We start from the raw sequence: 11674 nt of genomic DNA, 5'->3' as shown, positions 1-11674 counted from the left end.
CCTCCTCTCCTTCATTCTTTTTCGATTACAGGCTTACAGAATCTGTGCAAAGTTTTTCCAGGTGACAAATACTGTGTGAACAAGCCAGTCACCACCAATTGCTATTTCATCCTGTCTTTTAGGCCAACTCATCAATGAAAATTCAGACAATCAAGGATGATTTTGAGTAACCTTGATTTCTGCCTGTTCAGCTAGCAGTGTTGCTCTTTGTTGATGTGGCTATCAATCCTTTATTCCCTGTCGGTATTTGGAAGCTCTGTATTCCAATCTCAAGATCACACTAGCGTTATTCTCTGTGAGAAGTACAGTACCAGTAGGCACAAATCTTTGTGCAGTGATTGGTTGGTTCTAGCACAACTTGAAATCGGAATCTGATCTGGGCAGACAGATTGCTATGCAGGCCTTATCGGAATTGCCATCTTTCAGCTGTATAATTTGCGCACAGCAGACAAATGGCACTGCAAGATCACAGCTATGAGGACTGGTCAATTTTTGTCCCAGAATACTCAAGCAAAGACTTGATGGTGTGGATTACAAAGATATAGATCATCCTTGTACGCAAGTTAGTGCTGATATTCTAATATCTAAAACACCAATTCAATGGTGCTTGCTGGACTGACGGTGATAAAGAAACTGAATGACCTTTTTGCGCTGCAAATGCAATGAACTTTCTGAACTGAGCTCTCAAGCACCGTATCCATGACCCTTTTCATTGCATCAAATAGCTTTATCTAATCTTCTCTCCATTCGTTTTCCTTTAGGTTTATCGGATCTGCAGTAAGATTTTTAGCTTTCAGAAAGAAGAATATACGTTTTAAACAAGCAAAACGACGCTAACTGCCCTTTCATTCAGACAATGAAACAGCATGGGGAAAAAAGAGAAGTTTGCCCAATGCCCACGCTCTATGATTGTTGAGGTATGAATCTGTGGTGTGGTGACTCTCACATGCTTTGTTCCTTGTCGGTTTTGGGAGCCCCCTTATTCCCTCTTCTAGATAACATTGGTGCTATGTTAAAAAGATTGCACTGGTGTTATCCTCCTTTTCCATAATTATATAAAAAAAAGTTATGATTATATACATAGAAAGGAAGCACTGGTGTTATTCAGTGACAAAGGCAAGTACACTAGTGTCTGGAGAAAATCATCCCTCTGTTCGGCTTTAGCACCTCTTGAAATCAGAATCTAGTTTTGGCAGACAGATTGGTATGCTGACCTTATCAGAATTTCCACCCTGGGCTGCATAATTTGCTCAGGCGAGACAAAAGGCCACCCGCAAGATCGCCATCAGCACTATGAGGACAGGTCAACTTCTGTTACGGAATCGGAACATTGACGCAACTGATCACTCGTGCAAAGTACATAGACATTTCACGGACTGGAAAGATCATTGCATTCAACTGCAAGATTTTCATCCCTAAAGAGACATTATAGAAAATGGAAAATGGATTCTTTCTTAGCACTGCAGTGGGGGCGGTTGTTTAGAACATATGTCTTTAGCGCTTCACTGACGGCCATATTCTCGTTGAAAGACTACCCTCCACTTGTTAAAACTGAAGTGATGTATGCAAGTATATTCCAATTCCACAGGCACAGAAAGCCTGCATATTTCTCCACCGCTCCTTTTTTCTCTCTCTCCTAGTAGTATATACACACACACATATATATATAAATATACATCTTTCTCCCAGGCTCACAAAGTCACAATTCAGAGACACACAAAAATTTGAGTCTAGCTCCTGACAGTTAGTCACAAACCTCAAAGCTGTTCTACACATCCTTCAGCAGCTCCTTTGTAGTTGCAGGTAAGCAGAACAGAGTGGCACATCTCTCAAGTCCCAACTGACTGACTGACATGGTGTTTGGTGTCTGAACTCTGAACAGAGCAGACGCAGGAGAACTGAAACGTTTGTTCACTTGTGCAGCAGCCGTGCAGGTAGGTGCATGTTGTCCAGAGATAAGCAGGTGATGGCTGCGGCGCCGATGGCGGCGGCGGACAACGGCGGGCTGAGGCGGCTGTTCGAGAAGCCGCTCCCGGAGAACCCGACGCTGCTGGAGGCGCTGTCGGCGTGGAACCGCAACGTGCACCACCACCACCACCACCCCAGCAACAAGCCCATCGTCGACACGGCGTCCATCACTGAGATCTTCGGCGAGCTCCACTTCCACGAGAAGCAGGAGCAGCAGCCCGACCACCGAGGCGGCGGCGCCGTCGTCGTCCTGCCACCGCCGGCGCCGCGGTCCCCTCCTTCGCGCACGCCGTTGTCGTGGCTGGACATCGCGGCGGAGGCCGAGAATAAGAGCAAGGACGACTCGTCGCTGGACGCGCTGCTGAGGCCCAAGCCGGCGGCCACCGTGGCCACGGTGATGAAGAGGAGCGCGAGCTTCTGCGCCAAGAAGGGCTCCTCCTCGTCCTCCTCCGCGTCGCTGCTGCTCTGCACCGAGGGGCTCGGCTCCGAGAGCACCGTGGACGCCGACGACATGTTCAAGGACGGCGACGCCGAGGCCGAGGCCGAGGCCGCCGCGCTCAAGGGCACAGACGAGACGACGGACGGTGGCGACGCCGGCGCCGGCGCCGCGGAGAAGGTGAAGGAGGAGGAGAGGCAGCCCAAGACGTTCCCGCCGCCGATACGGTCCATCGGGCGCGGCGGCAAGCCGTACGTGTGCTTCCGGTCGTTACGGGAGGACGGCCGGTTCGTGCTGCGGGAGGTGGTGATCCCCGGCAAGGAGCTCCTGCAGGCCACGCGCGAGGGCGGCCGGCTCAGGCTGCAGTTCGCGGCCGCCGCCGCCGCAGCAGCAGCAGCCGGTGTGAGCGTCGACGAGGCGGTGCACGGAGGTGACGACGACGAGCGCTAGGTGATCGTCGGTGTTCGTTGATGCACTTGGCATACATGCACTGTATTTATTATCATCCTATATGGATGATGAAGATGATGCAATGGTGTAATCATGCTTATGAGAAGCATCGGCTACCTAATTAATTATTAAGGTTTCTATAAAGTGTTTTTTCAGAAAGTGATGAAAAGCGTTATGCTCGTCCTATTCAGTCAGAAATTCAGATTCCACCTTTCTTCATTCTTGTTTTTTTTTTTTAAAAAAAAAAGATGATTCTTGATTCTTCAGTGATCTGTATGGCACAACTGATCCATCGCTTAAACCGGCGAATTAGTCGAGCGTCTCTTTCCGCTGCACCTTCACGCATGAATTGGAGGGTAAAATTCCTGCACCAACCAATAGAATTTTGCTAGGTCGGAGTTGTGTGAAAAAGCAGGGTCACTTGAGTAGGGAAAAGCCCCGTGATTGGTTACGACGTGCCAAATTTGGGTGGCCACATCGGCTGGTCATGGGCCCACAAAATGAAACTGCGTTTGGGCACGGAATTTGTATTTATATATATATATTTTTTATTCTAAAAATCGTTTTTTATTTGAAAAATTATTTGTCTCAGGCCTTGTTTACTTCCAAATTTTTTTGCAAAATAGGAATAGTAACATTTTCGTTTTGTATTTGACAAATATTGTCCAATCATGGACTAACTAGGCTCAAAAGATTCGTCTCGGAAATTACAGGTAAACTATGTAATTAGTTATTTCTTTTATCTATATTTAGTGCTCCATACATGTACCGCAAGATTCGATGTGATGAGGAATGTGAAAAATTTTGCAAAATATTTTGGTAACTAAACAAGGCCTGAATAAAAATACGAAACTATAAAGTTGGTGAAATATTGGTTACTGCTGGTTGAATTGGTGGAACTTTTTTCTCTGCTAGCTCATCTTTAAAAAAAAATTATAACTTTTATGTATAAAACTCAGATGAAGATAAAATTTATATAAAAATTGTACACAAGAATAACAACTACAGCTTTGTAGTGTGTATGAGCATTATTTGAGATTTTTTTTGACACTAAAAAATTGATACAATGTTTAGATCAACTCTCTCTGTCTCATATTAGATGATATATTTTAAGCATCTCCAAGAGTCCCAAAAGGCCAAAATCCACTCCCACTCTAGATTTTTTTTGGCAAGATTTAAAAAACTGCTCTCCAACACTCTCTCTATCTCAACTTCCAATCTTTCCGCCTTTGGAAACACACAATCTAATCTCGTGAAAAATATCCGCACGCGTATTGATCTTCAAATCGGAGGTGGAAAGACGTGGAAAGAATATGGTAGGATAGAGTTCATAGTGAAAACATACACGAGTGAAAAAGAAATATAAAATTGGTTGGGATGGTTTATAAATAGTTCGAACGAAAAATGTTTTCAACTAAATGAGCATTGCATTCTTTGTCTAAAAAAACGTGTCCTCTACACTCGATGGGCTCAAAACGTTTCGCTTGAACATTTTGGCCCAAAGGATTCTCGTCAACGTGGGCCCACCGGAAACCAAGCGCTCGATCGCTCTTATCCAGCAATCGTCTCCCTTCTCTTTCTCCTCTCTCCCCTCCGCCGCGGAAAAATGGAGGCCACCGCGCCCGCGCTCTCGCTCTCGCTCGCGCTCCACTCGTCCCCGGCCGTCGCCCGCCGCTCGGCAGGGAAGCCAATCTTCGCCTACCTCCACCGTGGCGGGCCTTCCACGGCCTCCTCCGTCCACCTCCGCGCGTCCCGGACCCCCGCCAGCTCTCCGGTTCGCTATAGCTACAGCTTTGGTTCATTCAGCTTTTGCGTGCGGAACAAAGGTTGCATTGCTCGACAGGCTTGATATTCTCGACGGTTTTAGGTATGGAGAAGACGGAGGAGGGGGAGCGGGCTGGTTGTGCGCGCGGAGATGTTCGGCCAACTCACCACCGGGCTCGAGTCCGCCTGGAACAAGCTGCGCGGCGTTGGTGCGTGCCTCTGCTTCTTCTTCTTCATTCCTACAATCAATGCGACTGTTCTGTTGTCTTTTTCATGCGTTTAAGAGGAGGTTTTTATGCGGAACTCTACAAGGCAGTCGTAGTGAGACTAGTACTGATTACTGAAGTACGAGTTCAGTACATCCTTACCCAGTGGCCATTACTCATTTGTAGTGTACTCCTATTCCTATATGTTTGCTTGTCGAACCATATGACTTTAAAGACTGTAGGTGTTATGTGTTTGTTAATCTCTTACTACTACATTGTTCAACACTTCTTTGTAACTTTTTTCTTTTTGGATCCAAAGTATGTGCTTTATTAGTAACTAACTTGTGAGAATTTTCATTAACACATTGCTATTTTCATTTAAGACGTGCTAACAAAGGAAAATATCGCCGAACCAATGCGGGACATTAGGCGAGCACTTCTGGAAGCAGATGTCAGTCCCTTGCATTTTTCAAGTTCTACTCATCAGTTCATTTTATACCTACATAATGTGAGCACTGAAGTTTTCTTTTCCTACTTTCATCAGGTTAGTTTGCCCGTTGTGAGACGATTTGTTTCATCTGTTAGTGATAAGGCTCTAGGTGCAAATGCTATCAGAGGAGTCCGGCCAGACCAGCAATTAGTGAAGGTATGTCTGCGTCACACTGGAATTAAGGAATTTGCAGATAATGAGCGCTTGAACTTTTGCTTGGGAGAATCGTTTCATTTGTTTCACTTTGGTGTTCTCCACAACTTAATACATTTGATGTTTCTTAGTGTTATAAGTTCCGTATTCTCGGGAGGAATAGTGAATCACGTCAGCAAAGAAAATACGATAACATGCACAGACAGTCTTATCTGATTTTTTCAGTTATTACTTATTAGTTTATGCTAAATGAAAACACGAATAGCTTTTGGAGCTACTTAATTTCTAGCTGAGGTTAAAATAATCTGATTGGTGCTGCAGATTGTGCATGACGAACTTGTACAACTGATGGGTGGAGAAGTATCAGATCTGGTATTTTCAAAAAGTGGCCCGACAGTTATCTTGCTCGCAGGTCTACAGGGTGTTGGGAAGACTACTGTTTGCGCAAAGCTTGCATTCTATTTGAAGAAACTGGTGCATCCCTTACCCTTTGATTTTCGTGCATCTAGCACTTAATGTTTGATAACCTGTAGATACTTATACCAGAGTTAGGTTACAGGGGAAGAGCTGTATGCTGGTTGCTGCAGATGTTTACAGGCCTGCCGCCATTGATCAACTCACTATACTGGGTAAACAGGTAACCCCTTGAACCTTCACGTCAAACTCCTTTTTTTGCCGTTGAATAGTTGTAGGTGATACATCTCCAATTTTAAGGGGCCAAGATGCCCTCAGATTGTTTGCCAATATGCTCTCAGATTGTTTTGAAACTTGGAAGTTAAACGAATCATATTACATCTGCCTTTGAAATGCAGCACCACAATTATGTCATTGAGTTATTTTTATTTTGAGCATTGACAGGTGGGTGTACCAGTTTACTCGGAAGGGACAGAAGCCAAACCTACACAAATAACCAAGAATGCTATGGAAGAGGCCAAAAGCAAGAATATTGATGCTATTGTGGTGGATACTGCTGGAAGACTGCAGGTAATCTTCATTATACTCTAATTCAGTCACAAGTGCCAACTTATGGAAATATACTCTGAACCTGATTTATCCATACCTTCATACAAAACTTATAATTCATGTCATACAAACTAGCATCATTCGCACCAGCTGATGACCTTTCTGCCATTCAGATTGATAAATCAATGATGGATGAATTGAAAGAAGTGAAGAAGGCTGTTAATCCTACAGAAGTTCTGCTTGTCGTTGATGCCATGACTGGCCAAGAAGCTGCAGGTATCCATCTGTTTCTTCTTGCCATTGTTTCAGCATGGGTGTTGCCAAGGGCCAAAATTTTGTAAACATTGGTTGGTACTTCAGCAAAAGCATGGTTAGCCAAGAAACTGGCTATTGCTCTAAAATTTTTCTATTGAAAAATTGTTCACACTTTTTTGTTGTTCCTGGCTCTACACAGGATGGCTTTGTTCTGTTCATAGATTTTCAGTGAGCAATATAGTATTGCGACAGCAACATAAACTATTTCTTTCTCATATGCAGCACTAGTCACCACCTTCAATATTGAGATTGGTATCACTGGTGCTATATTGACTAAATTGGATGGTGACTCCAGGGGCGGAGCCGCACTAAGTGTTAAAGAGGTAGTCATTTACCAGAAATCATTTCTATTAGTTGATGATGCAAAGAAGATTATTATCTATCAATTTTACTATTCAACTTCACTTTATTTTGCTAATTGATAATTGGCACTTCTGTAGTTCAATAGTGTTGATGGCAGTTTTTCACTAGCATAACTTTCACACCATGTGCATATATCTTTATAGTTTCCTTTCTCGCTTGCTGCAGTTATGAAGAAAAGAATCTCATATAGAACTAACTTTTGGACTGCACTGCTTGCATAAATCTCAGTAGTCTTTAATCCCTGCTAGTTGTTGTGTCCATGCAGGTCTCTGGGAAGCCCATCAAGTTTGTTGGGCGTGGGGAACGATTGGAGGACCTTGAGCTTTTCTACCCTGATCGCATGGCACAGCGAGTATTGGGAATGGGAGATGTACTCTCATTTGTTGAAAAGACACAAGAAGTTGTAAGTAGCTTCTTATAAAACTGCTCCTTTGTTGTGTAAGCAATATTGTGAGGATTGTATGTTATATACAACTCTATATGTGGTACAAATAGATGCGGCAAGAAGAGGCTGTAGAATTACAGAAAAAGATCATGAGTGCAAAATTCGACTTCAACGACTTCTTAAAACAATCTCAAAATGTTGCGAAAATGGGTTCCATGAGCCGCATTATTGGAATGATGCCAGGCATGAACAAGGTACATGAGCTTGTGGAGTTAAACATGTTGTCCAACTTTTCCGCTGCACGTTACAAGCATGTTTAAGTTTGATACGATGAACAGATAACTCCTGCACAAATTCGAGAAGCTGAGAAAAGACTTGCATTCGTGGAGTCAATGATCAATGCCATGACTGCTGGTACATGTTTGCCCTGAATTCTAGCTACATATATGAAGCCTAATTTGATGCTTGTGTTGTGGACATGGATGCCTGATTGTATGTTTTCTGGGATGCACAGAGGAAAGGGAGAAGCCAGAGTTACTGGCTGAGTCACGTGAGAGGAGGATAAGAGTAGCAGAGGAGTCTGGAAAGACTGAACAAGAGGTGTGGTCTAGTTTTATTCTTATGTTATCACTAGTCTTCAGAAGTCTGTAATGCTTTAGTTATACCAAACCATGGAGCTAACAGGATTGTATTTTTTTTTATTTCTCATGATTATTAGGTGAGCCAACTAGTTGCCCAGCTTTTCCAAATGCGTGCTCAGATGCAGAAGTTGATGAGTATGGTGCAAGGACAAGATGCAATAGCAGGGATGGGAGATCTCATGGACTCGCTTAAAGCTGAAGAGAAGGTAACGATGTCTCTGATGGTATGAATATTTCTGAACTGTTTCCCTGGAGAGCTTTGTGATTTCTGAACTGTTGTGCATCGTTCAGGCTCCTCCTGGCACCGCGCGGCGCAGGAGAAGGAATAGCAAGCCCAAACAAAGGGAGTTGGACGCAGTTCTGAGCTAGTGATCTAGTGTATGTGCTGCACTGGTCTTGGAGTTGAAAGTTTTTGACTGGAAGTGGCTCCCGCATGCAAGAGCTAGACTGAGGACAAGACCTACACACTCCTCATCGACTGTGCAAATGTGTTTGGGTTCAGGACTGGGACATGTATATTGTGAAAATGCATAGTTGGGCACTGTGCCACTGCCACTGTGTAGTGTAATTGTGGTTAATCAGCGACAAATATTTGTACATAAAGTTTACTCTCATGAGGAAAGATATGCTTGTTTAAACGACGGAGACAATTATTGATGCTAGACAATGGGATTCTAGTCAGAACTGTCCATTCTGATGTAAATTATACTGAATTACATCTTGTTCTTGGGTCAGGTGGAGATTAGAAATTTCATCATAAAAAAAGACTTTGTAATATAATCTATCTATGTTTAATATAATATAATTTTGGTAGAAATGACTAGTTAAACTCTTAAGTTTAGAGACCGTATCCATATTCTAGTAGAATTTTTTTTGTGTGTGTAATTAGAGGAAGTAGAATACTTTTGTCAGTGGCCAGCTTGAAGCGGGCAGCACTTGTCTTGCGGCTGCAAACATAGATTTGGATCATATCCTTAAATTTGTTCAGATGTGTTATATTTTGATCCTTAAACTTGTAAATCACTTCTTGAGATTCTCGATCTATATTCGGGTCCTAGAGCCATTGAGACGCGAACATAGATTGAGTACTTAAATAGGTGATTAGTGGGTAACAAGTTTAGAGACTTGCATAATATAGCCAAACAATTCTAAGAATCTAAACGGCTGATTTGTAAGTTTGGCGAACCAGTTTGAGGAATGGTCGATTTTAAAGACCGAGATAATGTAGCAGAAAAGTTTGCAGACCGCCGGTGAACTTTACACGCACAGTGCAGAATGATTGGCCGCGCGAACACGACACAACATTGGTGAGAAGGACATGTGTGGTACCATGCATCGTCACCACTCCACTCACCACTACGCTCCGTTCATCACTGTCGTGACACACCATTGCCAACAGCTAGCTAGCGCTGGGCCAACAGCACGTGGAGGAGTATAAGATGCTCCGGCGCGGATCGTTCACTAAGGCCTTGTTTACTTCCAAAAAATTTTACAAAATATAAATAGTAACACTTTCGTTTGTATTTGACAAATATTGTTCAATTATGGACTAACTAGGCTCAAAAGATTCATCTCGTTAATTCCGACTAAACTGTGCAATTAGTTTTTATTTTTATCTATATTTAATACTTCATGCATACGTCTAAAGATTCGATGTGACGGAGAATCTGAAAAATTTTGCAAAATTTTTGAATAACTAAACAAGGCCTTAAGGCCTCGTTTAGTTCCCAATAAATTTTGTAATTTTTTTCAGCCAATAAATTTTGTAACTTTTCAGATTTTCCATCACATCGAATCTTTAGACGTTGTAATTTTTTTCAGATTTTCCATCACATCGAATCTTTAGACGTATGCATGAAGTATTAAATATAGACGAAAATAAAAACTAATTGCACAGTTTGGTCGGAATTGACGAGACGAATCTTTTAAGTCTAGTTAGTCTATAATTGGACAATATTTGTCAAATACAAACGAAAGTGTGTGTCAATTTCCCAAAAAATTTTGGAACTAAACAAGGCCTAAGTCGTGTTTTTCTTTTATAATAAATCAGTAAACAGTATTTTCAGTCATGACTTTTCACAACGGCGAACACTATTTTATGACTTTTTTTTAGGGAACTGTAGGGGTTTACACCCCTACAGAGAAACTTAAAATTAATTAAAAAAAGGTCTTATACAAGGTTAAAGAGAGAAAGAAGCAGAACATAAAGCGGTCAATTAAGAGACCCAAAAGGAAATAAAAAAGAGAAGTAACAAAACTACACACAGGAGGGCTAACAAAGATTTGCTATCCATAAATCTAAATTTGGAGAGTAGCTGTTCTTCGCCCGAAGGAGTAACAAACGGGCTTCATCTAGAAAGTTTTGCTTTGCCAGTGGAAGGGACGGTGACACCTGACGAAAGATTAAGTCGTTCCTTGCTTTCCAAATCGTCCAACACATAATGATAATAATTTTCATGGAGAATGGAACCTGCAACTGAGTTCTGAAACTCTGTAAACTCTCAAATGAGTCCAGAGAATGATCCACCTGAATGTTGATAAGTGACCAACACTGATCAGCAAATGGGCACCTAAGGAATAGATGAATTAGAGACTCTTCTGTACTTGTATTGCATAGGGCACAATTGTAGCTCTGTAGTACCATGTGTTTCCTTTTCAAAAGTTCTCTAGTGCTCAACCTGTCCTTCAACAGTAGCCAAAAGAAAATTTTATGCTTGGGTTGACAAGAGCTTGCCCACATCCATTTGAGAGCTGGGTGAATGTTTGCCTGACCACACAGATGCTTATATGTCTTCTTGACTGAGAAGTTGCTTGTATTCCAAATGTAGAACCAAATATCAGGGTCATTGCTAGTTACCATGTTGTCCATTGTTTCTTGAAGCTGCCCCATCTGTAGAAAGGCTTCTTGAGAAAGCGGTAAATGAAAAAGATCTTGAATCTGGGTAGTAGACAGACCAGCAGCAGTACTGATTTTCTTCTTCTTAGCAGAGTATAACTCGGGGAATCTGTGGGATAAAATTTCGTCGCTCCAAAGATCATCCCAAAAGCGACAGGATTTACCATCTTTTAGCATTACTCTGGCCATTCCTCTAAATTTTTCTAGGAGCTTCAGCACATCTCTCCACCAAAAGGAGCCCTTTTTGTTATCACCCGGCAGTCTTCCGTTGTTGTAATATTTCTCCCATATCAGAGAAACCCAAGGAGTGTCCACTTTATTTAGGAACTTGTGAAGGTATTTCAAGATTAGTGCTTCATTCTGGGTCTTGATGTCTAGTACTCCCAGACCCCCCTGGTCTTTTGATTTGCAAACACTAGTCCATGCTGCCTTTGGTTTTTGCTTTGCATTAAAGTCAGCCCCCCTCCACAAACAAAGCTTTCTAAATTTGTCAATTTGTTGAATGACAGTTTGTTGTAAAAGGAAAGTACTCATGCAGAATGAGGGCAATGCTGACAGGACTGAATTGGTGACCTGCTTGATTTAAGAAAACTGAGGTTGCAGCGAGTCTTCTTTCACACTTACTCACTAGAGGGGAAAATCAA

At 42.5% G+C, this 11674-nt stretch overlaps 2 protein-coding genes across 3 annotated transcripts; both read left to right on the top strand.

The window, feature by feature from the left end:
* Window positions 1647–3013, top strand: LOC8058551. 2 transcript variants are annotated; one of them, XM_021461579.1, is made up of 2 exons: window positions 1647–1803; window positions 1924–3013. In XM_021461579.1, exon 2 carries the CDS (start codon window positions 1943–1945, stop codon window positions 2852–2854), a length of 912 nt encoding a protein of 303 aa, XP_021317254.1. In that variant the 5' UTR covers window positions 1647–1803; window positions 1924–1942; the 3' UTR covers window positions 2855–3013. The 2 variants fall into 2 exon arrangements, with proteins under 2 accessions (XP_021317254.1, XP_002450291.2); XM_002450246.2 differs by having other exon boundaries at window positions 1669–1803; window positions 1927–3013.
* Window positions 4433–8837, top strand: LOC8058550 (signal recognition particle 54 kDa protein, chloroplastic). The gene is made up of 15 exons (XM_021461297.1): window positions 4433–4628; window positions 4722–4827; window positions 5208–5275; window positions 5369–5470; window positions 5789–5941; window positions 6027–6104; window positions 6326–6451; window positions 6604–6706; window positions 6968–7068; window positions 7374–7511; window positions 7604–7747; window positions 7832–7907; window positions 8008–8093; window positions 8212–8340; window positions 8426–8837. The coding sequence occupies exons 1-15, from the start codon at window positions 4461–4463 to the stop codon at window positions 8501–8503; spliced, it is 1656 nt and encodes a 551-aa protein (XP_021316972.1). The 5' UTR covers window positions 4433–4460; the 3' UTR covers window positions 8504–8837.

The sequence above is a fragment of the Sorghum bicolor genome, chromosome 5 (genome assembly GCF_000003195.3).
Source record: "Sorghum bicolor cultivar BTx623 chromosome 5, Sorghum_bicolor_NCBIv3, whole genome shotgun sequence".
Classification (NCBI taxonomy): domain Eukaryota; kingdom Viridiplantae; phylum Streptophyta; class Magnoliopsida; order Poales; family Poaceae; genus Sorghum; species Sorghum bicolor.
The sequence above is the reverse complement of the archived record's forward strand: the minus strand, read 5'-3'. Positions and strand labels throughout refer to the sequence as shown.

Bases quoted from the DNA above. Each gene is read 5' to 3' on its own strand.
- LOC8058551 (XM_021461579.1), top strand. From the start codon at position 1,943: ATGTTGTCCAGAGATAAGCAGGTGATGGCTGCGGCGCCGATGGCGGCG.
- LOC8058550 (XM_021461297.1), top strand. From the start codon at position 4,461: ATGGAGGCCACCGCGCCCGCGCTCTCGCTCTCGCTCGCGCTCCACTCG. The intron at 7,908-8,007 runs GTACATGTTTGC...TGGGATGCACAG, and splicing joins GATCAATGCCATGACTGCTG to AGGAAAGGGAGAAGCCAGAG. The intron at 8,341-8,425 runs GTAACGATGTCT...TGCATCGTTCAG, and splicing joins CGCTTAAAGCTGAAGAGAAG to GCTCCTCCTGGCACCGCGCG.